The sequence below is a fragment of the Gigantopelta aegis genome, chromosome 5 (genome assembly GCF_016097555.1).
Source record: "Gigantopelta aegis isolate Gae_Host chromosome 5, Gae_host_genome, whole genome shotgun sequence".
NCBI classification, from domain to species: domain Eukaryota; kingdom Metazoa; phylum Mollusca; class Gastropoda; order Neomphalida; family Peltospiridae; genus Gigantopelta; species Gigantopelta aegis.
Window position 1 is genome coordinate 2076979 of NC_054703.1, and position 27044 is coordinate 2104022.

Consider the following 27044-nt stretch of genomic DNA (forward strand, 5'->3'; position numbering starts at 1 on the left):
TTTCTTACATATAGCTTTCTTTCATGGGGTAGTTCTGTCCTATATACATGTACCTGAGGATGAGAGAAAATGTTTTCATAAGATATTAGTACTGTGATTGATTAAATGTCAAATTAAAACGTTATTTTACAAGTGTTACAGGAGAAATAGGATTCGCTACTCATGTGTTTTAAAATGTAAAATAACAACCTCGTCTAGTTAAACGACATTTAACTCACGATAGCTTCGACAAATACCAACTGACGTTACACTCGTTTGATAATTTCCCCCCATGTCATAAAAAACACTTGTCGTGAATCTTCTATATAAACACATGTGTTTAGTAGTCATGTAAACACTGGTACAATATTTCATGTGAAACGTTCTGTTCGTTTGTCAGTTCAAAGGGATTTATCCAGTTCTTTTTGCCAGGTCCCATGTTGGATGTGATTGGGAAAATTAGCGCTAGTAATTCAGGTCACTGAAGGACGCAATACATCATAGTTAAATTAATTTATTAGAACAGACATAATTACATATACATGTATATATATTATATACTCGGTCTTTTTTTGCATAGAAATTGGGAATTTTCAGCCCCATTTTCTTATGGGAAAGGGCCCATGTTAGGACCCACAGAACGTCTGGATAAATCACTGGTTAAGCAAATATAAATTCACATGAATTGGTTATGTTGAGAACCGTTACACAGTCTAAAAGTAACTTTATCAAAGAAACTATTCATCAGGGTATTAATTTTAAAACTTAAAATATACTAATAAATTTGCTTAAAATTACAGAATCAGGTGAAAAAAATTGCCACTAAAATGTAAGGTAAACAGTTAAAACACAAGTTTTAGGTAATTAATTGGGTCACACAAATATATTTAATGTAACTAAACAATCAGTTAACGACCGCAGGTAAAAATAAACTTAATTTTTGACTTCAGGTTATCTCAAATTTTTAAATATTGTCCCCTATAAACATGTCACATTTTATCCACATTTAATACTTATTTATACATCTGCATGACAACCTGTCATAAATTCGGCCCAATGTTTAACATACCATAGTAACGAAATATATATCTATACTAATTTTATACATATGTGTATATATAAAACAGAACACAAGCTTTCACAAAAACAAATGTCAGTTGTGCGTTTGTTACTGTCTGACAATTTCTTTACATCAAGCACCAAAGAAAACAACAACAACTAAATGTAACTCAAATAAACAATTGTTTGCACCAGAAGTTGAATTTTTAAATCATGTAACGTATCGGCAAAAAACAAATAATAAAAAATAAAAGTAATAACAACAGCCCAGTAATAAAACAAATGTTAAAAACCAGAAGTTACTATTACATGGCATCATAAATAATTTTATTCATGTCATCAGGTCCAATAATTTTTCGTTTTTTTAATTTTAAATATATTAATGAGGCCACAACAGCACCCTGATTTACTGACAAATATCGGCTTTTGGGCAAATCGAACATATCTGTAACAAGAACTGGTCAAAGCTGGGTTCAAAAATAAAATTAAATTAAATTAAAATAATAAGACATAAAATGAAAAATCATTTAAAAAAAACAAAAACAGGGTAAGTCCAGAAAGCTGTTATCAACTTGATTCTCAAGTAACCTGTATATACACATGTATGATGGACTCTTTTATAACTTTTTAATATTTTAAATATATTACACAGTAAACAATATATATATATTTTTTTACTGCTATAAGCTGTTACAATAACATAAATTACTACAAAATAGCAAGCTTTTAAAGAAATGTTTAGCTATTTTAAATGTTACTGGGTGGTGGTGTGTGTGTGTGTGTGTGTGTGTGTATGTGTAATTATATATATTATATAACCATAATGGGACAAAATTGTTGTTACTTACGTTAGATTTGTTATTACTTAGATAAAATTAGTCAGAAGAAAAAAACCCAAAAAACAAACAATTTTAATATAAGAATTGCAACACGACACCAGTGAGTATACTTTAAAAAAAAAAAATTCATCTTGCTGAGAAATTAAACGACTCGTGTGAGAATAATATATACAGTAAATATAATGCTACCTATTTCAGTAAGAAGAGAATATATATTGATATAACCACAACTGAGGTGCTAAACAATTTCACTTGTGCGTTTTAAACACCTTACCATAATGCTATTTAAAATGGACTACCCTGTATTTTCTTTAATGCTGGCTTGTGCGTTTTAGTCAACATAGGTATTTTCTTATGCAAATATCTTCAATCTCGTATTAATTTACACAATGACATCATTCGTTTGTGCGTGCAACCAGCCGTTCGTTGTGTGTAAAATAACAACCTGTCATCATCAGTTGAAAACGTAACATCTTTCGCGACAAATGTACAGTTTTAAAAATTAAAACGATTTTTGTGTCAACGTATATGCTTTCAAAGTCTGAATCTACCCGTTTTATTTTTTTGTTAAGTCTGAATTAATCTCTTTATAAGACAAAATTAAACTTAGCAGTTGAATTACTTTTAACACATTTTATTCCATCTGTTGTGTTTCTGTGACAAATCTGAGTCCATACAATGAATTACTGTTAAGTCTGAATCCAACTGTTTTATTTCTGCTGTCTGAATCCATCTGTTTTATTTTTGCCAAGTCTGAATCCATGTTTTACTTCTGCTAAATCTTGAATCCACTTATTTTATTTTTCAATGTCTGAATCAGTTTTATTTCTGCAATAGTCTAAACTCATGTGCTGTATTTCTTTATCAAGTCTGAATTAATGTCTCATCCATATGCATGAAGTAAGAATGTCTCATCCATATGCATGAACTAAGAATTCTTTTGTTATAATTATTTTAGTGCTGAATTACGTCTTAATCCATTTATTTAATTTGACATCACATCATTAAATCCATTTTGTATCTCAGAACAGTCTTGAATCTTAAATTATTGATTTCATTCTACGGCAAGGATGAAAATTACATTGGTTAAAGAGACAGACCCTAGTTTCAGCCCATGAAAATGCACACTAAGTTTAGTTAATCTACAAACCTGCAACACATTTGGATAAAGTTACAATTGAGTGAAACCTGAGTGAAACTTTGAAATGGTGAAATACCCTCTAAAAATAGACTAAAACATAACTGCATAACTGTTACTTCTCAGACGTATGTGGGCTTTTAAAAATATGAGAAAAGCATTTTGTGATATTAAAAACACCAGGTAGACCAAAAACATTTTGAATGTACAGAAATGGATAATCTAAACAATAAACTCTAAGTAAAGTATGATTTTCAGTTATCAAAAAGGGCTCTAATAGTAAAAAATATGCATTAGTGTTTAAAAACTAGGGAATGATCCTTTAAAAAACAAACAAACAAACAAAAAACACCTGAAAACGTCACAGGTCTTCAAAAGTCACAGTTCCTTGTGAACTTTCTACGAAAGAACAAAATACAGGGTTCAAGTTGTTGTTTTAAATGCTAAAATCTGGAATTCGTGGGGCAACAAAAAAAATTCTTTTAAATTTTTTTATCTGTGTACTATAGAAACATGTTTATTGTTGTGTCAAGTGTAAAAGTGTGCCACTGTCCTCTGTAAATCTATAGTTTATCTTCCAAGATAGTGTGAATTAACTATTTCATTAACCACAAGCGGTGTCCGACATCCTTCTCCGAATCTCCGCTTCCTGCTGCTGCTGCATAGGATTGTAGCAGACTTATGTCTGCTGTGGAACCTGCTTTGGCTTCACCGCCGTGTCCATTCCCAGGTGGAGCAGCAGGCGCCAAAACTTCGGGCCGTTCCAGAAACCCCTGCAGAAAAGAAGCAGTTTCCGAGTTAAACGCTTAAATTGTTTGTTTAACAACACCACTAGAGAAAGAAAGAAGTGTTTTATTTAACGACGCACTCAACACATTTTATTTACGGTTATATGGCGTCATTCATATGGTTAAGGACCACACAGATATTGAGAGAGGAAACCCGCTGTCGCCACTATATGGGCTACTCTTCCGATTAGCAGCAAGGGATCTTTTATTTGCGCTTCCCACAGGCAGGATAGCACAAACCATGGCCTTTGTTGAACCAGTTATGGATCACTGGTCGGTGCAAGTGGTTTACACCTACCCATCGAGCCTTGAGGAGCACTCACTCAGGGTTTGGAGTCGGTATCTGGATTAAAAATCCCATGCCTCGACTGGGATCCGAACCCAGTACCTACCAGCCTGTAGACCGATGGCCTACCACGACGCCACCGAGGCCGGTTGTCAAACGAATGAATGAATGAATGTCACCACAGCACAAAATACACATCAGCTATTGGGTGTCACAATTGGTAAGTAGATGAAAATATTATTTATTTATATATATTTATGTAAAACCAGTGTGGGTGAAAAGTATAATAAATACATAAAATCAAGGTAAGTATATTTTTAAAACTTTTTATAGAAGTCAAAGTGTTTTAAAAACTTTACAATTAATTCGGGATGGAATTTAAAAGATTCCAAAACATTTCTGTTGCCAAATATATCATTTCTCGTCGGCTTGAGATGATCACACTCCACCAAAATATGGCTACAGTCGGTGTACACTGACTATGTTCAAACGTGAACAAATTCCATTTTTGACAGTTATGGCCCTGGAATAAATTCCCATGAAATTCAAACTTAATCTGGCTATAAAATAACTATTCCAGAAACCTCTATAGACAACAAGCATTCTGAGAGTACTGCTAAAACAAAACAATGTCCCTTACAAAGCCCCTAAGTACAAGGGCCATAGATACATTCCATGTTCAACAGTTATAGCCCTTGAATAAATTTCCATGAAAGTTAAATCTAATGCCCCTAAAATATAATTGTCAAACCTGGATCAATTTTAATTTGACAGAGTTATGGCCCTTGAATAAGCATAAGCATATGCGACAGGGGGACTGGAGCAAAACCTCAGATTTGGGCAAACATGCTAGAGATATTCAGGTAAAATGTGCTAACCTTTTTGCTATGCATTTCAATCATTCTACCCTCAAAATTAGTTATAATCCATGTAAAAATGCATAGTGATTCATTTGTAACCATACATGTATATAGCTGTTCGGCAGTAATGCTAATATGAATAAATGTTATCCCGATTTTCGTTTAATTTGGGCAAAAGCCAGCCTGCTTCCCTACAAAAATGGGAGCCCATATGCCTATGTGAGGCATTACCAAATTAACAAATAAAAAATCCAGAAATATATTAGTGAGACATACAGACATACAGACAGACTGACAGACAAAACCTAGTCTCCTCCAATTGAAACTACTTTTAAATCAAACCAAAATTATCATTAACATTTGATTTGAAATGTAAGCATTGTACATGTACCTTCAATTACACACTCATAAAAAATTAAAACTAAATAATTTAATTTACTTGTAGAAAAAAATTATAAAACTAAATAATTTAATTTACTGGTAGAAAAAACTGTTTTTGAATGGGAAAACCTTTAGTTAATGATCGACAGAATTGGGTGCTTCAAGTGAGTCACACATCGATTTAATAATCATTAGATATCAAACATATGGTAGTTATGGCTTTCTTGATGTGACACATGCTGAGTAGCTCCTTGCCCTGGTAAGACAGGACAGCACATACCACAGCCTTTGATATACCTATCTACACCTATCACAGATGATCATCTTGCTACTTGCTACTTACGGCAGTATGAGGTACCAACAGACTGGAGCAAGGATGTCTTTCTTGATGTGGTACATGCTGAGCCGCTCCTTACCCTGGTCAGACATAACAGCACATACCACAGCCTTTGACATACCTGTCTTCACCTATTACAACATATACCACGGCCTTTGATATACCTGTCTTCACCTATTAAAACATAGCATGGCCTTTCATATACCTGTCGACACCTATCACAGGTGATCAATCATCTTGCTACTTACGGCAGTATGAGGTACCAATAGACTGGAGCAAGGATGTCTTTCTTGATGTGGTACATGCTGAGTCTCTCCTTACCCTGGTCAGACAGCACAGCACATACCACAGCCTTTGATATACCTGTCTTCACCTATTAAAACATATACCATGGCCTTTGATATACCTGTCTTCACCTATCACAGGTGATCAATCATCTTGCTACTTACGGCAGAACGAGGTACCAATAGACTGGAGCAAGGATGTCTTTCTTGATGTGGTACATGCTGAGTCTCTCCTTAGCCTGGTCAGACAGGACAGCACATACCACAGCCTTTGATATACCTGTCGACACCTATCACAGGTGATCAATCATCTTGCTACTTACAGCAGTATGAGGTACCAGTAGACTGGAGTGAGGATGTCTTTCTTGATGTTGTACATGCTGAGTCTCTCCTTAGCCTGGTCAGACAGGACAGCACATACCACAGCCTTTGATATACCTGTCTTCACTTATTAAAACATGGCCTTTGATATACATGTCGACACCTATCACAGGTAACCAATGATCTTGTTACTTATGGGAGCATGAGGTACCAGTAGACTGGAGCGAGGATGTCTTTCTTGATGTGGTACATGCTGAGTCTCTCCTTAGCCTGGTCAGACAGGACAGCACATACCACAGCCTTTGATATACCTGTCGACACCTATCACAGGTAACTAATGATCTTGTTTATTTACGGCAGCATGAGGTACCAGTAGACTGGAGCGAGGATGTCTTTCTTGATGTGGTACATGCTGAGTCTCTCCTTACTCTAGTCAGACAGGACAGCACATACCACAGCCTTTGATATACCTGTCTTCACTTATTAAAACATGGCCTTTGATATACCTGTCGACACCTACCTCAGATGATCAATCATCTTGCTACTTACGGGAGCATGAGGTACCAGTAGACTGGAGCGAGGATATCTTTCTTGATGTGGTACATGCTGAGCCGCTCCTTGCCCTGATCGATGGGGAATGTTTCCAGAGGCTCCGCCGCGAAATCAAACTCTGCCATGATACATTTCCCGTACCCGGTAAGGAGCGGACAAGACGTGTAGCCATCGTACTGAAACAAGAAACAACACACAGTGAGACACACGGGGAAGAACCGGTCATTATGCACAGTACCAGTCTATCATTTCAACAATATATAAAGAGTGAGAACATCTTGTTGTTATGTACACTACAAGTCTATCATTTCAACACTATATAAAAAGTGAGAATTTCTCGTTGTTGTGCACACTACAAGTCTATCATTTCAACAACATATAAAGAGACACTGTAAAAAGCTGGTTATTACGTAAAGTACTAGTCTATCATTTCAACAACATATAAAGACACACTGTAAAAAGCTGGTTATTACGTAAAGTACTAGTCTATCATTTCAACAACATATAAAGAGACACTATGAAAAGCTGGTTATTATGTACCATACCAGTCTATCATTTCAACAACATATAAAGAGACACTGTAAAAAGCTGGTTATTAAGTAAAGTACTAGTCTATCATTTCAACAATATATAAAGAGACGCTGTGCAAAGCTTGTTGTTATGTACTACCAGTCTATTATTTCAACAATATATAAAGAGACAGTGACAAGCTGGTTCTACGTAAAGTACCAGTCTATCATTTCAACAATATATAAAGAGTGAGATCAGCTTGCTGATATGTACAGTACCAGTCTATCATTTCAACAACATATAAAGACACACTATAAAAAGCTGGTTATTATGTACAGTACCAGTCTATCATTTCAACAACATATAAAGAGACACTATAAAAAGCTGGTTATTATGTACAGTACCAGTCTATCATTTCAACAATATATAGAGTGAAACACAGAGAAAAAAAATATTAAAAAAAAAAATGGTTTTCATGTACGGTACAGTACTTGCCATTGCAGTTTATACATTAGGGCTCGTAACAGCGGCCTGCGAAAAGTAGTACATTTTTTTTAAGACGAAGCAGCCGATATAGAAATTTACCTAAGAAAGGACTGGCCATCATCGACAATACCAGTCTATGATTCCAATAACATAGAAAGAGTGAGACTAAAAACAGCTCGGGCCTAATTCACTAAAGTCTCACAACTTTGCGATCTCACAGTGCAATGCTAAAAGACTTGCAGAGAGGATGCTTTGTTGTCTAGCAGAGCCTAAGAGAGCTTTGTGAATTAGGCCCCTGGTTATCAAGTACAGTACAGCCATTTCTTTTTAATAATCTAATTTTTAAAAATTAGTATCAAGGCTAGAAATATTGGCTTGTTTAAAAAGTTTCTTTTTGTTTAACGACACCACTAGAGTACATTGATTTACTAATCATCGGCTAATCATTGGAAGGAAGGAAAGAAATGGTTTATTTAACGACGCATTTAACACATTTTATTTACGGTTATATGGAATGAATGAATGAATGGATGTTTAACGACACCCCAGCACGAAAAATACATCGGCTATTGGGTGTCAAACTATGGTAAATGCAAACATTAAGTTTACGGTTATAAGGCGTCAGACATATATGTATGGTTAAGGACCACACAGATATTGAGGGAGGAAATTTGCTGTCGCCACTTCATGGGCTACTCTTTTCAATTAGCAGCAAGGGATCTTTTAAATGCATCATCCCATAGACAGGATAGCACATACCACTGCCTATGATGTGCCAGTCTCGGCTATTGGATGTCAAACATATGGTAATTTTTTCATTTAGTCTTAGAGAGGAAACCCGCTACATTTTGTATTAGTAGCAAGGGATCTTTTTACATGCACCATCTCACAGATAGGACAGCACATACCATACCTTTGATATACCAGTCGTGGTACACTGGCTGGAACGAAAAATAGTCCAATGGACCCACCGACAGGGATTGATCCCAAATCGACTGCACATCAAGCGAGCGCTTTACCACTGGGCTACATCCCACCCCACAAACACATGTTATAGTACCTACATGTACATGTATAGTCCATTCCACAGAGAACGCCTTTTTTCATACTATTAAATTTACTACAAGTTATTGATTTTTTAGCCAAATGATTTGTAAATTTTGCACAAAAATTGTACTTTTTTATGATTTCCAAAACACTTTTACTTTTCTTCTTTCGTGAAATCAAACTGCATTTATTTACTAAAAAAAAACATTTTTTATAAAATGACGGGTCGGACTATAGAGAGATCTATAATAAAAAAAATTATATTAAAACTGGGACACCAAATGATCTACTTAATAACCAGCATATCAGAAACAGCATAGATCACTGTCAACATAATTAATAAACGGATACAAGGACTGCATGTAAATCTATATGCAGTAAACACCAAGATTATACATGTAGATTAATCTGAGCTCATACAGTGGGCATTTTAACACAAAAACATTTGTTATAGTACGTACACAATGTATTTTTAACACAAAAACATCAATTGTTATGGTACGTACACAATGTAAATGTATACATGAGGGTTAGAAAAGACGTGTGACATGGGGTTTCTGAACATGTACATATGTGCAGTTAAATGACCCATGAATGACCTCACAGAAATGTACAGATCGTGGTGAGAAGGTATGCTTTAAACATTGGCCAAAATATGTAGAGATTATAATACACATTATTGGCATACATGTACATGCGGATATGAAGTACACATGTCTACAATACTTAGATCGTATGATCTCTGATAAAAACTTCTTTTTTTAAAAGAAAGGAATGTTAGTTTAAAGACACCTCAGCCCAGTTTAAACTATGGTTATTTAGTGTGTAACATATGGTACATACATGTATATATGACACATGTAATTTTGAAACTGGGTCGAAAGAAAGGAAAGGAATGTTAGTTTAAAGACACCTCAGCACATTTTAAACTCTGGCTATTTGGTGTCCGACATGTTTATTTTTACACTAGATAGTGAGAGAAAGGAAAGGAATGTTTGTTTAACAACACCTCTGCACATTTTAAACTCTGGCTATTTGGTGTCCGACATGTTTATTTTTACACTAGATAGTGAGAGAAAGGAAAGGAATGTTTGTTTAACAACACCTCAGCACAAATTAAACTACGGCTATTTGGTGTCTGACATATTGTTATTTCATCACTTGGTCAAGAAGAAAGGAAAGGAATGTTTGTTTAACAACATCTCAGCACATTTTAAACTACGGCTATTTGGTGTCTAATATATGGTTATTTCATCACTTGGTCTAGATAGTGAGAGAAAGGAAAGGAATGTTTAACGACAGCTCAGCACATTTTTAACTAGATATTTGGTGACGAACATACGAACACAACATACATTCAATGAAATGTCCCTTTTCAAAATGTTGGAACAATAATTAGAGCTCGATTATTAGTATAATACATTTTGTTGCCGATTTCAAATATACAGTAATTTCTATCTTCAACAAAACCCCAGGGCTTCTAGATTACGGTATCCCAACTCCCATGTCTAGTGATATTCAATGTTGGGCTAGTAAATAACTACTATTGCCATGCCCGACAGCATGTGAATGGGGTTTTTTGGTCAAATATTGCAATTAAAGTCTATTTTGTAAATATGAATATACTGCCTCCATCTCACCCCAATGTTAGTGTTTTTAAGCTCTATCTCCCTCTTTAGGTGACATATCTGATTATTACTATTATTTAGTAAAATTGTATTAACTTGAAGTAAAGTAGGACTAGTGAATTTTTAATCGTGGCTAGTAAATTTTTAAAATCACTGATCCCATGGCTAGTGGATTTTCAAAAAATTCTAGAAGCCCTGAATTAACCGTATGATACTTTATTGTTTGAAAGCAATAATAAGCTAAAGTAAGCTCTTTCTTCTTTTTGTCCTAAAACAACCTTTTTTGAGACGACAGAAAAAATTGGATGAAACAACAATTTTACACTATAAAAGAAAACACTGATCATTTTTTATTATTATTTACCCAAGACTGCACATCCCAACAAAAAATGAACAAAATAAACAAAAGAAAAACCTCCACTAAAGTAGAGTGTAACCTTTATAGATAAAATTCCAATCGAAAAATGCATTATCCATAATTATCGCCATGGAAACCGAAGCTCTCATTACTTCAAAGAAAACCATTTACAAGACAATGCATTGCCGTCAAACTTAACACGCATAAAAAAGGTTTTAGTCAGACATGCTAAAATAAGAAAGAAAATTTAAATAGCAAAACCAGTTTTTAATGGTTGAAATTCATTCAGTGTTAACAGCAGGCTTTTGATAATTATGTAGCCATTCTGTTTTTATAAAATTCATTGGTATCATTCCATGCCAAGTAAATAATCTTTACCTATAGCCATTCTGTTTTTCGTGAAATTCATTGGTATCATTCCATGCCAAGTAAATAATCTTTACCTATAGCCATTCTGTTTTTATAAAATTCATTGGTATCATTCCATGCCAAGTAAATAATCTTTATGTAGCCATTCTGTCTTTATATAAAGAGACGCTGTGAAAAGCTTGTTGTTATGTACACTACCAGTCTATTATTTCAACAATATATAAAGAGACACTTTGAAAAGCTTGTTGTTATATGTACAGTACCAGTCTATCATTTCAACAATATATAAAGAGAAAGAAAGAAATGTTTTATTTAACGACGCACTCAACACATTTTATTTACGGTTATATGGCGTCAGACATATGGTTAAGGACCACACAGATTTGGAGAGGAAACCCGATGTCGCCACATAGGCTACTCTTTTATGACAGGCAGCAAGGGATCTTTTATTTGTGCTTCCCACAGGCAGAACAGCACAAACCATGGCCTTTGTTGAACCAGTTATGGATCACTGGTCGGTGCAAGTGGTTTACACCTACCCACTGAGCCTTGCGGAGCACTCACTCAGGGTTTGGAGTCGGTATCTGAATTAAAAATCCCATGCCTCGACTGGGATCCGAACCCAGTACCTACCAGCCTGTAGACCGATGGCCTGCCACGACGCCACCAAGGCCGGTATATATAAAGAGATGCTGTGAAAAGCTGGTTATTACGTAAAGTACCAGTCTATCATTTCAGCAATATATAAAGGTGTGAGAACAGCTTGTTGATATGTACAGTACCAGTCTATCATTTCAACAACATATAAAGAGACACTAGCTTTTCATATTCTGTTTTCTGTAAAAATCCATTGGTAGAATTCCATGCTAAATAAATAATCTTTACGTAGCCATTCTGTTTTTTTGTAAAAATCCAATGGTAGTATTCCATGCCAAGTCAAATAATGAGAACTTTTTCCTATTTCACAAGTCCATTAATATTGCTGTCATGTGAAGTAGTTAATGATAATTGTCATGGAACTAAAAAAAACATTTGTTTGAGGATAACAAGCCTTTACTTTCTGACAAGACCATTAACACACTTGTCGTGTGGGATACAAATAAAAATTACCGTCAAGATAAGAACAGAACATTTGTTTAATAAATGAGGTAGGGTTCGTAACAAGTTCATTAACATTTAATACAAGAGAGTTGTTTAACATCATGCCAAGTTTAAATGATAAGTGAGAAAAGGAAACTAATGTTTATTTAATAAGAGCCAACATTTTTCTTTCTGGGGCTTTTTTTTTTTTTTTTAATTCTGTGGCTGTTAGGCTAACAAAAACGATAAGGTCTGTTTTGACACCACTGTTCTACAGCACTCGTTGATTCATTATCGGCTATTGGATGTGAAACATTTGATAATTTTTACATACATGTAGTCCTATAGAGGAAACTGGCTACATTTGTCCATTAGTAGCACTAAATCTTTGATATCCATCTTCCCACAGACGTGACATACCACAGCCTTTGATATCCATCTTCCCACAGACGTGACATACCACAGCCTTTGATATGCCAGTCGTGGTTTATTGTGGAGACAGGGAAAAGAACAATAATCAGAGATTGGATCCACTGATATGGTTCGATCCTATGGCTGAAGCAACTCAAGTGAGCTCTCTACCAACTGAGCTAGATCCCACACTCTCTCCCCCCCCCCCCCCCCATTAACAGCAACTGATCTTTTACTTGCATTTTCTCACAGACAGGACAGCACATACCCAGATCTTTGATACACAAATCTTGGGGCACTAGCTGGGGAGATGTTTCTGCTCATATATTTAGAATGAAAAACATTTAAAGTTTGTTTTTTGTAACAACACCACTAGAGCACATTGAATATTTAGAATGATGGCCTCTAGTACAGTATGACTTCTATTTAATGCTACTTGTGTACATGTTTAAAACAATTAGGAACCAAAAACCTCTAGGGACAAAAATATTTTGATTACCTAGCATATCAATATTTCTTGGTGTTGATTTTAACCAAGTGTTTTTTAACACAACTTATTTCAACAAATATGACACATGTATAAAATGTTACAACCACACTGATTATAGTCATGTGGACTCGCAACATAGCTATATTATTATATTATGTGCTGCATAACCCTGAATTATAACCATAAATAACAGTTAGTCTACTGAAACAGTTTCTACATTCATTTGATAATGAGAGGAAAGAAATGTTTTATTTAACGACGCACTCAACACATTTTATTTACGGTTATATGGTGTCAGACATATGGTTAAGTACCACACAGATTTTGTAAAAGGAAACCCGCTGTCGCCACTACATGGGCTACTCTTTCCGATTAGCAGCAAGGGATCTTTTATTTGCGCTTTCCCACAGGCAAGATAGCACAAACCATGGTCAGTGCAAGTGGTTTACACCTACCCATTGAGCCTTGTGGAGCCTTCACTCAGGGTTTGGAATCGGTATCTGGATTAAAAATCCCATGCCTCGACTGGGATCCGAACCCAGTACCTACCAGCCTTTAGACCGATGGCCTGCCACGACGTCACCGAGGCCGGTCTTTGATAATGAGAGGATTTAGAAAACTATGGTGTACATAAAATTTATCTTATTTCCAAATACTTTAGCCTATACCATTTTGTTAAATGACTTTCAAAATATTAGTAACTGTAATATTTTCCATCCTTGTATTAAGCACAGTAATACAAATGAAAATAACCAATTTATTCTATAAACCAATATGCGATTAAGTGGATGTTCTATAAACTCATATGCAATTAAGTAGATTTTCTATAAACCCAATATGTAATTAAGCAGATTTTCTATAAACCAATATGTAATTAAGTAGATTTTCTATAAACCAATATGCGATTAAGTAGATTTTCTATAAACCAATATGTAATTAAGTAGATTTTCTATAAACCAATATGTGATTAAGTAGAATCGGCTGTAATTGATAAATAGAGAAATTATTCCTGTCCCAGATTAACTGTAACAAAAAGGCAGATACCACCACAAAGGTTGAGAAATTGCAGACAGCAGTGTTTTGAAAGGTTAAAAAACCCAAATGTAACAAATGGATTTGTATGTCAGGATTATTGTGCATCAAAGATTGAAATGAAAAAAATCCTTGTCCCACCATTACAAACAAGGGAGATAAGCAGGGATGTGCAATGCTAGGCGCATTTTTGTGCTGTGCATAAATTTCAATATCCTGAAAACATACATTTTATTGTCTCACATTTGAGTAACATTAATAATCACCAAACAAGAATCGTATACTTCTATGTCAATGGTACAATGAAATATCAATATTTATCACATGTATAATAAAAACATGTACGTACAAAACTGAAATAAAATATATCTATAAAATTATATTACAATTCATAATGTAGAAACATTTAATATATTTCCTAATTATAAATATAAGCAATGGTAATATATATATGTACCCATTTCCAATTATCATTCCTTAGTAAATATAAGCTATGCATAATATAATGATACCATATAAATAACCTGTTATGTCACTAGCTATAAGACAATAAGTCACTATAGGTATAATGCAATAATAACCTGTCGATTCACTAACTATTTGCATCAATTAGCATCAAAGATTTGTAGCAAACAATCTCCACCCTCACCCCTATTTTGTATCATTAGTCAGACTATATATGCACATTAAAACAAAGCACTCTATGTACCTGTATACATACTGCCTATGACCATTGATGGAGGGACGGAGGGGTGGATGAAAATTGTATGTTACAAGTCTCTGCAATTAGTGCAAGCCTTTGCTAACTTTACAAAAAAATGTTGGCCATCCTTTAAAAAAAAAAAATGCTTTCTGTAAGAAGATCAATGTTTTAAAATATTACTGCTACATTAGTAAACTAAAAATAAATATGATACAGGGGTTTAAAATTCCCATTTCCTAGAGTCTGTGGTAAATGAAACTTCCATTCCGGACAAGTAACTTAATTTACTTGTTTAATAAAACTTCAGTTTTTTTTATTTTTTATTTATTGTTTTTTTTAACTTTGCTGTAATGAGATAAAAAAAATTGTTTTAAAAATTAACAGTACATTAGTAAACTAAAAAATTAAATATGACACAAGGGTTTATAATTCCCACTAACCCAAAGTCCGTGGCAAGTGAAACTTCCATACTGGACAAGCAACTTACATGTAGTTTACTTGTTTAATAAAATTTAAGTTTAAAAAAATATATTAACTTTATTGTATTGATATACACACACACAAAAAACACTATAAATTTTAACAGTAGATTAGTAAACTAAAAATTAAATATAATTCAGGAGTTTATAATTCCCATTTCCTAAAGTCCATGACAAGTGAAACTTCCATATTGGACAAGTAAGTTAGTTTATAATTCCCATTTCCTAAAGTCCATGACAAGTGAAACTTCCATATTGGACAAGTAAGTTAGTTTACTTATTTAAAGGGACAGACCCTAGTTTCAGTCCATGAAAATTAACACTAAGTTTAGTTAAAGGGACAGACCCTAGTTTCAACCCGTGAAAATTAACACTAAGTTTAGTTAAAGGGACATAATCTAGTTTCAACCCGTGAAAATTAACACGAAGTTTAGTTAATCTACAAACCTGTAACACATTTGGATAAAGTTACAATTGGGTGAAACATGATTCCGTGGCTTTGAAATGGTGAAATACCCTCTATAAATAGACTGAAACTAGACTCTATAACCGTTACTTCTCAGACGCACGTGCGTTATTAAAAATATGAGAAATGCATTTTGTGATATTAAAAATATCAGGATGACCAAAAACACTTACCGTATATCTTCGCCTATAAGTTGAATTTTTTTCACCCAAAAATTATTTTATAACTTGGGGGGTCGACTTATAAGAGGTTAAAAAAAATTCACCAAAAAATATTACTGTTTTGGGGATTATTTTACAAGTTTTATTGTTGAAGTATGCCATGTATTTATACTCAAATATGTTAATTTGACACATTTATTTTTTATAACCTTTTGTTTTTGGCATTAGAACGGTTTTGGTTATGCAAAAAGGCGTACGATCTCACTCACGTGCCAAGACAACAGTCCACTTAGTTAAATTAACAGTCATCACTAATAGTAAAAATGTAAACAATACTAACTACCTGTTGCCTGAGTTTATTTTGAAATCTGGTCACTGGCATTAATGGTTGTTCAAACAATGTTTTGGCGGTGATTAACTTCATGAATATTACTGAGCTTTCCCTTAAAATAGACTGATCTCTGCAGTTCACTATCTAGAGCAATAGGGACACACATCATTTGGTACAAAAACCAGTGTACTTTCCAGAGTTATCCTCCTTACATGTATTAATATGGCGGCAAAACGTGATACTTTCAGTTTTATCGTAGTGATCTGTTGGCAGTGTTTATAAATAAAGTTGTTGTCTGTGCACAAAACCATCTGTACAGTACCATACAGTAACAGTCAAACAGCTTTCACTCTCTACTAAGGGAATATTTCGTTTTGATGCTATGTAATAATGATAGTTTGATTGGAATAGTCTGATTATATTGCGATGTACAAAACGTGAAAACCGAAGTTTGTAAAATAATTTTCTTTTGTTCAAATATTGTACATTATTGTTCTCATGTGCTGAAAATAAGAAATATTTCAATATTTATAAGTCGTTTTTCATGGGTCGACTTATAAACGGGTCAATAAAAAAAATATGTTTTCAGGGCTTGAAATTAGGGACTCGACTTATAGCCGAGATCGACTTACAGGCGAAGATATACGGTAGAATGTACGAAAATTTATAATGTAACCAATCAAATATAAGTAAAGTATGACTTAAGTTATCAAAAACGGTGAAAAAATATGCGTTAGTGTTTAAAAAATAGGGTATGTCCCTTTAATAAAACTTAAGTTTAAAAAAATATATTAACTTTGCTGTAATGATATATAAAAAAAATTTAACAGTATATTAGTAAACTAATTCAGGGGTTTATAATTTCCATTTCTTAAAGTCCATGACAAGTGAAACTTCCATACTGGACAAGTAACTTAGTTTACTTATTTAATAAAACTTAAGTTTTAAATTTTTATTAACTTTACTGTAATGATATTAAAATGTTGAATAACGTACATTAGTAAATTAAAAATTAAATTTAATAGGATACAGGGGTTTAAAATTCCCACTGCCAGACATCTGTGGCAAATAAAATTTTCATACTGGACAAGTAACCTACATGTAGTTAGCATGTGCCTGCAGGCAAGTGATTTTAATTATTATTATTTTCAACTACTCTTAATACCTCAGATATCCATCAAACTTTTTGACTGGCAAGCAAAAAAAAAATTGAACCTTTGATGGCATACCAAATTTTGATATTATTACATATACATATAGTAAAGACATGGGGAAGAAAAAGGTTAAATTTGTTTTTTTAAAAGACACCACTAGAACACACCGATTTATTAATCATCAGCTACATCATCATCAGCTAACATTTGGTAATTTTGACATATTTTCTTAAAGAAGAAACCCGCAACATGTTTCCATTTGTAGCAAGGGATCTTTTAAATGCACCATCCCACAGACAGGACAGTACATACCACGGTCCTTTAATATACCAGTCGTGGTACACTGGCTGGAACGAGAAATAGCCCAACTGACTAGGATCAATCCTAGACCGATCACACACCAAGCAAATGCTATGTCCCACCCTCTTAGATCTAAGAAACCCACTACATGTTTCCATTAGTAACAAGGGATCGATCCCAAACTGACCGCACATCAAATGAGCACTTTAACACTGAGCTACGTGCATCCCGCCCAAATGGAGAAGAAATATTTCATCACGACTTCTAGCACTTCGATAATCTTCCTGTTTAGCAAAAATGAATTTGTTGTTATGCAGTTTACCACAAACAAGACAGCACCTATGATAGCCTATCAAATATCAACTACATAGAGACTTGCAGGGTTTCTGCCAGAGGGTAAAACGGGTATGGCGCCATACCCAAATTTGTTAATTTTTTTAAGTTAACTTTTTGACAAAATTAATTACTGTTATCATTACTGTATGATTTTCTTAACCCTAACCCTAAACTTTACACATGTTCTTTCTAAGGGAGGTCCCCCATACCCCATGTCGACTGTGGTTGCACTGACTGGATGCAAAGATGGAAACCCAACTGGATGCAAAGATGGAAGTGACTTGAAGGGCATCAATCAAAAAATATAAAAAACACTTGCTGACATCACTCTTTGACAGTCTGCAAATGCTCAACAATGAACTTGACGCTTGTTCTGATTTACACCACCAGTCCAAACATTTGGTAACATGCAGTGGAATGCTGTATAGGAAAACCAGCTGTGGGTTGCATCACAAAGCAAGATGGCAACTTACATGATGAAATGTTTGCTAACCTCCATGTAACATTAAAAAGAAACAACGCACTCAACACATTTTATTTACAGTTATATGGCGTCAGACGCATGGTTAAGGACCACACATATATTGATAGAGGAAACCCGCTGTCGCCACTTCTTGAACTACTATTTTCGAATAGCAGCAAGGGGTCTTTTATATGCACCATCCCACAGACAGGATAGTACATACCATAGCCTTAGATATACCAGTCGTGGTGCATTAGCTAGAACGAGAAATAGCCCAATGGGCCGACAGGGATCGATCCCAGACCGATCACGCATTCGAGCGAGCGCTTTACCACTGGGCTACGATGTAACATTGTGACATTGTCCTAGATATGTACCAAGTCGCACCATGATGTAACAGACTGGCTTAATTAATAGCAAAGGTTCCCATTAACTGCATTCAATAATAATTAATAGGGCGTAAATGGAAAACACACAAAAAAAGGTTTTCCAAAAACAATGAAAGTCATCTGAAGAATCACGTTCCTCGTACACATGTGTTATTTATAGTATCTATACTGATGCATATAAGTGTGAATCGTGATCAACGTCAGTCAAAGAATTCTGGAGCTGTTTGCAAAACACATGAGACTGCAAATATCCCAGAGTTTTTAAGGATTGTTTTTCTTGCAGCTCTTCAAGTGCCATATAATAATATAATATCTATCAAGATAAATATTTATGAAGCTTGCAAAACACATGAGTTTTCAAGAGATGTTTTCTTGTGTCTTTCATAAAGATAAATATTTGTGAAGCCTATCTGCTAAATATCAGTGGGAAGAATTCTTCAATTGCTTGCAAAAGACATGAGTTTTCAAAGTCACAAACTCATGTTTAACTGAGTTGTAACTTTATCCAAATGTGTTACAGGTTTGTAGATTAATTAACTAAACTTAGTGTGCATTTTCATGGGCTTAAACTAGGGTCTGTCCTTTTAATTTCCAAATAATATCATAGCATATAATATTTACTAACATCTACCGATGCATATCTGTGAAGCCTAATAAATATCGGTTGAAGAATTCTTTTTGTTTGCTTGCAAAACACGAGATTGCTAATACCCCAGAGTTTACAAAAGAATTTTTTTTTTCATGTCTTTAATTTCCATAATAATATCATAAGTATAATATTTAATAACATCTAATGATGTTCATCAGTCAAGCCTGATAAATATCAGTCGCAGAATTTTTCAATAGCTTGCAAAACTAATGAATCTGTAGATACCCGCGAGTTTAGAAAGGGTTTTCTTTTATGTCTCTTTAATATCCATGTAATAATATAATACAGCAAATATTATTTATAGCACTGTCGATGCATATCTGTAAAGCCTGATAAATAACAATCTAAGAATTTTTCAGTAGTTTACAAAACAAATGAGACTAGATAACCCCGAGTTTCCAAGAGATTTTTTCTGGAGTCCTTAATTTCCATTTACATGTATCAGTTTTATCAGTTCATAAGGCTGGACAAAGAAAAAGCTGGCCACTGCCGCACTTCGTCAGCTATTTACAATAAAACATCGCAGACAAAACATTATGATTACAGATACTGGCCCGAGTTTGCTTACACTGTGACATGTTTCTGAGACATGTTTCTGACTAAAAGAGTCTTTTAAACTAATTAACGTACATATTAAATACATATTGATATTCTCGTTTACCGTATCAGAGTTTGTAAGTATGTATAGACACACCTGGAAATTAATTAAGCATCACTTGAAGTGTGTTACGGCCGAAAAGGCACTTAGAGGTAATTATCCATGTTGACTGAATTTAAACCCGATATTGATAATTTTTACATGATATTGATAATTTTTACACATTCTCTATCTACTGGGTATTTACCGAGATGGCATCAGTGAAGCATATCAGTGTGATTCCAGTTCCATATAGTTAATTACCAGACATTTTCATGTATACAGGTATTTACAGTTTCTGTCTTTTTCTTTAGAACACATTAAATAGAGGATCTTGTGATATCATAATTTATCAGCACGAGTTTTATACTTTTATCAGCGAGTGCTGACAAATTATGATATTACAAGATACGAGGGGGGTATTCTTTTTATCATCCATTATCATTATTTTAATATGCGACAATTGTAAATAATGTCAGTAATGTGGGTTGAATGTCACTATATTTGGCAGCGGTAGACTCGTTAACTAGCAGAACGGCAGTGGCGTGATGTCACTAATGATAGGTTTAACGCTGAAACAAACACAGTGATGTAACAAACTATTGTCTTGTGATTAAAACTTGACCAATTAAGATTATATGCGATATCTCCCACAAAAGCCTTTAATGGATGATGAATATTGATATAACGACGGTGTCACTTGCTATCAATCATTTTCAATATCCTCTGTACACACAGAGTATTAATTTCAGTGGGGGTTTACTTGCGAAGACCGGCCTCGGTGGCGTCGTGGCAGGCCATCGGTCTACAGGCTGGTAGGTACTGGGTTCGGATCCCAGTCGAGGCATGGGATTTTTAATCCAGATACCGACTCCAAACCCTGAGTGAGTGCTCTGCAAGGCTCAATGGGTAGGTGTAAACCACTTGCACCGACCAGTGATCCATAACTGGTTCAACAAAGGCCATGGTTTGTGCTATCCTGCCTGTGGGAAGCGCAAATAAAAGATCCCTTGCTGCCTGTCGTAAAAAGAGTAGCCTATGTGGCAACAGCGGGTTTCCTCTAAAAATAGTGTCAGAATGACCATATGTTTGACGTCCAATAGCCAATGATAAGATAAAAAATCAATGTGCTCTAGTGGCGTCGTTAAATAATACAAACTTTACTTTTACTTGCGAAGTATAAGCCATAATAAAAAAAGAAGAAATATTTTATGATGACTACAATGCTTTTAACAGTTGGATAATCTTTTTCTTTAGCATAATCAAACATCAACAACAAAAAGACTGGATGGATTGTGGGAAACCCAAATGAGAAGTTAAAAGTTTGTTTTGTTTAACGACACCACTAGAGCACATTGATTTATTAATCATCGGCTATTCGATGTCAAACATTTTGTAATTTTGACATATAGTCTTAGAGAGGAAACCCACATGTTTCCATTAGTAGCAAGGGATCTTTTATATGCACCATCCCAGACAGGATAGCACATACCAGTCTTTGATATACCAGTCATGGTACGCTGGCTGGAACGAAAAATAGCCACTGCTGGGAACTGATCCCAAAATGTCTGTGTATCAAGTGAGCACTCTTACCACTGGGCTACATCCCGTTCACTATTGTAAATAAGAGCATACATTTAACATGTAATTGCAGTCGTTAAAAAGGATATGTTAGTCAAAAAATACCTTACAATGATAGGATACTCATAATGTAAATGAAAGAAAGAAATGTTTTATTTAACGACGCATTCAACACATTTTATTTATGGTTATATGGCGTCAGACATATGGTTAAGAACCACACAGATTTTGAGAGGAAACCCGATGTCGCCACTTCATGAGCTACTCTTTCCGATTAGCAGCAAGGGATCTTTTATTTGCGCTTCCCACAGGCAGGATAGCACAAACCATGGCCTTTTTGAACCAGTTATGGATCACTGGTCGGTGCAAGTGGTTTACACCTACCCACTGAGCCTTGCGGAGCACTCACTCAGGGTTTGGAGTCGGTATCTGGATTACCTACCAGCCTGTAGACCGATGGCCTAACCACGACGACGCCACCGAGGCCGGTGTAATGTTTATGTAGTTTTATGCTGAATGAATAATGCTGGCACATTCAGTTTGAAAACTTACAATTCTACTTTGAAACTAATGTACATGTACATGTAATTCCTATTTTTTTATTTTTTTTATTAATTCATAAAACAAACAAAAAAAAACTTTGTTTACTAAAGGATTTTTACAAGAATTAAAAAAAAAAAAAAAAAAAAAAAAAAAAAAAAAGAAGAGTTTATTAAAAGATTTTAAGAGTTAAAATTAATTTTAAAAACCACAACAAAACACAGAAAAACAATGGTCATCAACTATTTTCATGAGCCGATAGATTAACATTATGGGATGTTGTAACCCTTATGAATCTGTGCAACCCATTCAAATCTTTATCAATAAACACATTGGGCCAAATGTATGAATGGTACTTCCCCTTAGCTACGTGTAACATCCCTAAACAGCTGTATTTTAAATAATTTACAATAATAGAATGTATTTATCCAAATACGCAAGTCATACAAATAAAATCCATACCCCGTCTTTATTACATCAATTTAAAAAAAAAACCTATTATTATTATTTTACTTTATTACATCAATTTAAAAAAAAAAACTTTTTTTTTTTTTTTTTTTTTAAAGGATGGCCTCGCAGCTGTGTTGCAATGTATAAGCAAGAAAACATTTTCAAATCTATTGTTCTCTTTAATGCAGCATTCCTGCATGCCTTCACAGATGTGTAGTTCGCTGGGGTCAGACAAACATGTCACTTTCAGTTAACCCAAATCAAAATTCTTATTACAGGTCAACCCAAATCAAAATTCTTATTATGAGTCAACCCAAATCAAAATTTATTATAACAGGTCAACCCATATCAAAATTCTTATTACAGGTTAACCTAATTAAAAATTCTTATTACAGGCCAATCCAATTCAAAATTCCTATTGACGTATCAAATATTGATTTATTGCTACACTATTAAAATATTAAATTATTATTGCAGAAAATTAAATTTCCTAAAATTATTTATCTAAGAAAAAATGCCAGTCATTTTACACATACATACATACATATAATATATACAGTATAGTCTTCAGCTACATTTTTCCATTAGCAACAAGGGGTCTTTTATATGAACATTCTCATACAGGACAACACATACCATGGCCTTGGAGCACTTGTTAGGATGGGAAACCTAATGCTCATAATCTTGAACATAATATTTTTATTGCAAAAAAAAAAGATTATAATAAAATCACCTTTAAAATGAATTAACAAACTACTAACTAGTATACTACAATGTAACTGACTGTAACAAATACCGTATTTAACATAATAAGTGAGGGGAGTGCATGCTGTAATTGATATAAATAGCTGCCGAGAATACTTGTAAAGATTTTGATGTGGGTTAACATTAAAACCTCCGTCAGATGTGACAGTCTATGAACACGACAATTATATATAAATATTAATAATTACAGAAAATTTAAATAATTTTAAAACTTTTAACTTAAGAATAAACAATATTCACTTTGCAGAAAGTAATTACAATCAAACATATGTCACAAATGAATAAATTGTCATAAAAATTTAGCATGTGCATCTGTTGTTGAATTTTCTTCTTTTTTGAAACGTTAAAATACTTAGAAATATAAAGGCTTCAAAATGTATAAGATGTAAATCTTCACAAATAAATGAATACATTCTTCCAAAAATTTATCTTCTGTTATTTATTATTTATTTATTAGTAAAAAAAAAACATTTTTAATTAAATTTTTTTTATAAATAGTCGACACAGAAATATAAACTAGGTACAGAAATATAAACTAGGTACAGATCTAAAACCAACTTTTTTTTTACACAATTTGGAACGTAAGCGTGAAATAGCGAGAGCCTAAAATCACCCGACTGCTCCAGCGTGACTATCACATCTGAACCGTTTTACCTGTCTCGACAACGTAGTAGACCCGTTCATGACCGCCAGCAAGTTTTGTTGTACAACACCGGTCTGTGAAGCTAAAAACATGTCATGGACTCATTAACGTCACATACAACATAACCACAGTCTGGTCAGAGAAGCGGTGCACCGTGGACATGGACAGCAGTACACAGAGAAAAAAAAAATACACATGGGGAAGTAATGCTACATCATTGGTGTTTTCTACAGCAGTAACGGATAAAAAAAGTTCAAATTTATACATCTACCAGGGGAAATAACTCCATATCATCGGTGTTTTATCCAGCAGTACACGGAGAAAAAAATATATATATATTAAAGAAATGTATACATTTACCAGGGGAAATAACTCCACATCATTGGTGTTTTATACAGCAATATGTGTAGAGAAAAAAAAAATGCATCTACCAGGTGGGATAACTTTACATCATCCGCATTTTATAGGAAAATTGATTATTTTATACAGCAGTACACAGAAAAAAACAAAAACATCAAATTTATACATATACCAAGGGGGATAACTCCACATTATCGGTGTTTTATACATAGTACCCAGACAAAAAAAACCCACATCAAATTTATACATCTACGAGGGCAAATAACTCTTCATCATCAGTGTTTTTTTTATACAGCAGTATACAGAGAAAACATAAGCATCACATCTGTACATCAACCAGGGGAAATAACTCCACATCATTGGTGTTTTATACGGCAGTACAGAGAAAAAAAATTAAACAAATTTATACATCTACCAAGGGAAGTAACTCCATATTATCGGCGTTTTATATTTCAAAGTCCATTTTTGACCATACCAGAGGTTCTAAGAAAGAAAGAAAGAAATATGTATGTGTGTATATATATATATATATATATACCCATATACATGTACATCTATGATGGAAAATAACATCACTTACACCTGTTTGTTTGTTTGTTTGTTTGTTTGTGCGTGTGTGCGTGCGTGCGTGCGTGCGTGCGTGCGTCTATCTGCACCCCCTAAATCTGGAACTGAACTTTTTTTGGATATATAATCGTCAAAAGAAGATATCAACTTTGCATTTTATGTAATATACTTTATTATGCACCAACATGTCTTGCTCCTCTCCCTTGAACTATTCCTGTGGAGGCCTCTATTTGCACAACCATCGTCTTAACTGTCCTGTAAGCCTGAAGGTAAACAAGGCCGTCACTGATGCAATTGTTGACCTTGGACAAACCTCTATCATGGACTATATTTGATAATACCAGTTGTAAAAAAAAAAAAAACCAGTTTAAACAAACACTGAAAGCGGAAGTAATGTTGTTATGTAAACGATTATTTTGTTTTGTTAATTCTGAAAGTAAACACCTGAGTCATCGTTGACATATTACTCAATCTCTACCTAACCCTGGGCAGATCGAGATAACTGCATCACTTGACCAAGGATCATTTTATTTCAACTGCTGTTCACACATGTTGAAGGCTAAAAAAAATACCTATGTTATGGGCTACATCTTTGACACAATCTCTAACTCAGGGCCAATAACCAGGGTCTAATTCACAAAGGTCTCTTAGGCTCACTCTGCTAGACAACAAAGTATTCACTTTGCAAGTCTTTTAGCATTGCACTGTGATATACCATATGTGACACCCGATAGCCGATGTGTATTTTTGTGCTGGGGTATCGTTAAACATTCATTCATTCATTCATTCACTGCACTGTGATATCGCAAAGATACTAGAGTTTAGTGAATTAGACTCCATATCACTTAAATAAACAAAGATTATTTTTAACTGGTATATATATTGTATAGGACAAAGTATAAAGTTTGCTCTGTTTAATGACACCACTAGAGCACACTGATTTATTAATCATCGGTTATTGGATGTCAAACATTTGGTAATTTTGACATAGTCTTAGACAGCAAACCTGCTACATTTTTCCATTAGTAGCAAGGGGTCTTTTATATGCACCATCCCAGACAGGATAGCACATACCATCGTCTTTGATGTACCAGTCATGGTGCACTGATTGAAGCGAGAAATAGCCTAATGGGTCCATCAACGGGGATCGATCCCAGACCGACCACGCACCAAGTGAATGCTTTACCACTGGGCTACGTCCCACCCTCCTCTTGTTGGAGAAAATCTGTCTGCTATGGATACGATCTTTGACCTTTGCTATGGACACGATCTTTGACCGTACACAATCTTGAGCCGTTCATGTGCAAATAACTACACCATCTAAACAAAGATCATGCACTTTACTGAACTGGTGTTTGTACCTTGAAGGTTAAAACACGTCTGTCACAGGTACAGTATATGACCTTGCACTTGCAGTATCTTTCAGTAGGACACACATAAGCTTTATCAACGAAATGATATATTATCAAAAGGGTTCAAACAGGAAATGTTCAATCAATGAATGTTTTCATAACAAATTGTTGTCTGAAATTTAGACAGGTTATGAAAACAACAAAAGTAAAGATGTGAAAAAAAAAAAAAAAAAAAAAAAAAAAAAATATTTTGCCTAAATTTCCAGGACACAATAAAATGTTATGCTTTTTCCAGGATATTCCAGGATTTCCAGGACGAATAAGAGGAAATAAAAGGAAGGAAGGAAATGTTTTATTTAATGACGCACTCAACACATTTTATTTACGGTTATATGGCGTCAGACATATGGTTATGGACCACACAGATATTGAGTGAGGAAACCCACTGTCACCACTTCATGGGCTACTCTGTTCGATTAGCAG

At 34.4% G+C, this 27044-nt stretch overlaps 1 protein-coding gene across 3 annotated transcripts in view; it reads right to left on the reverse strand.

Annotated features, from left to right (window-relative positions):
• Positions 1-3249: 3249 nt before the first annotated feature.
• LOC121373313 (sulfide:quinone oxidoreductase, mitochondrial-like) overlaps positions 3250-27044 on the reverse strand; it is an 84650-nt gene continuing 60855 nt past the window's right edge. For 2 of the 3 annotated variants that reach the window (XM_041499877.1, XM_041499876.1), the window contains exons 9-10: positions 6822-7000; positions 3250-3788 (exon numbers count right to left, since the gene is read on the reverse strand). In XM_041499877.1, the coding sequence (XP_041355811.1) occupies positions 3695-3788; positions 6822-7000 (273 nt within the window). In that variant the 3' untranslated portion in view covers positions 3250-3694. Of the gene's footprint in view, positions 3789-6821; positions 7001-24293; positions 24365-27044 lie in introns of those variants that run through there. The other variant, XM_041499878.1, reaches the window with a different exon arrangement.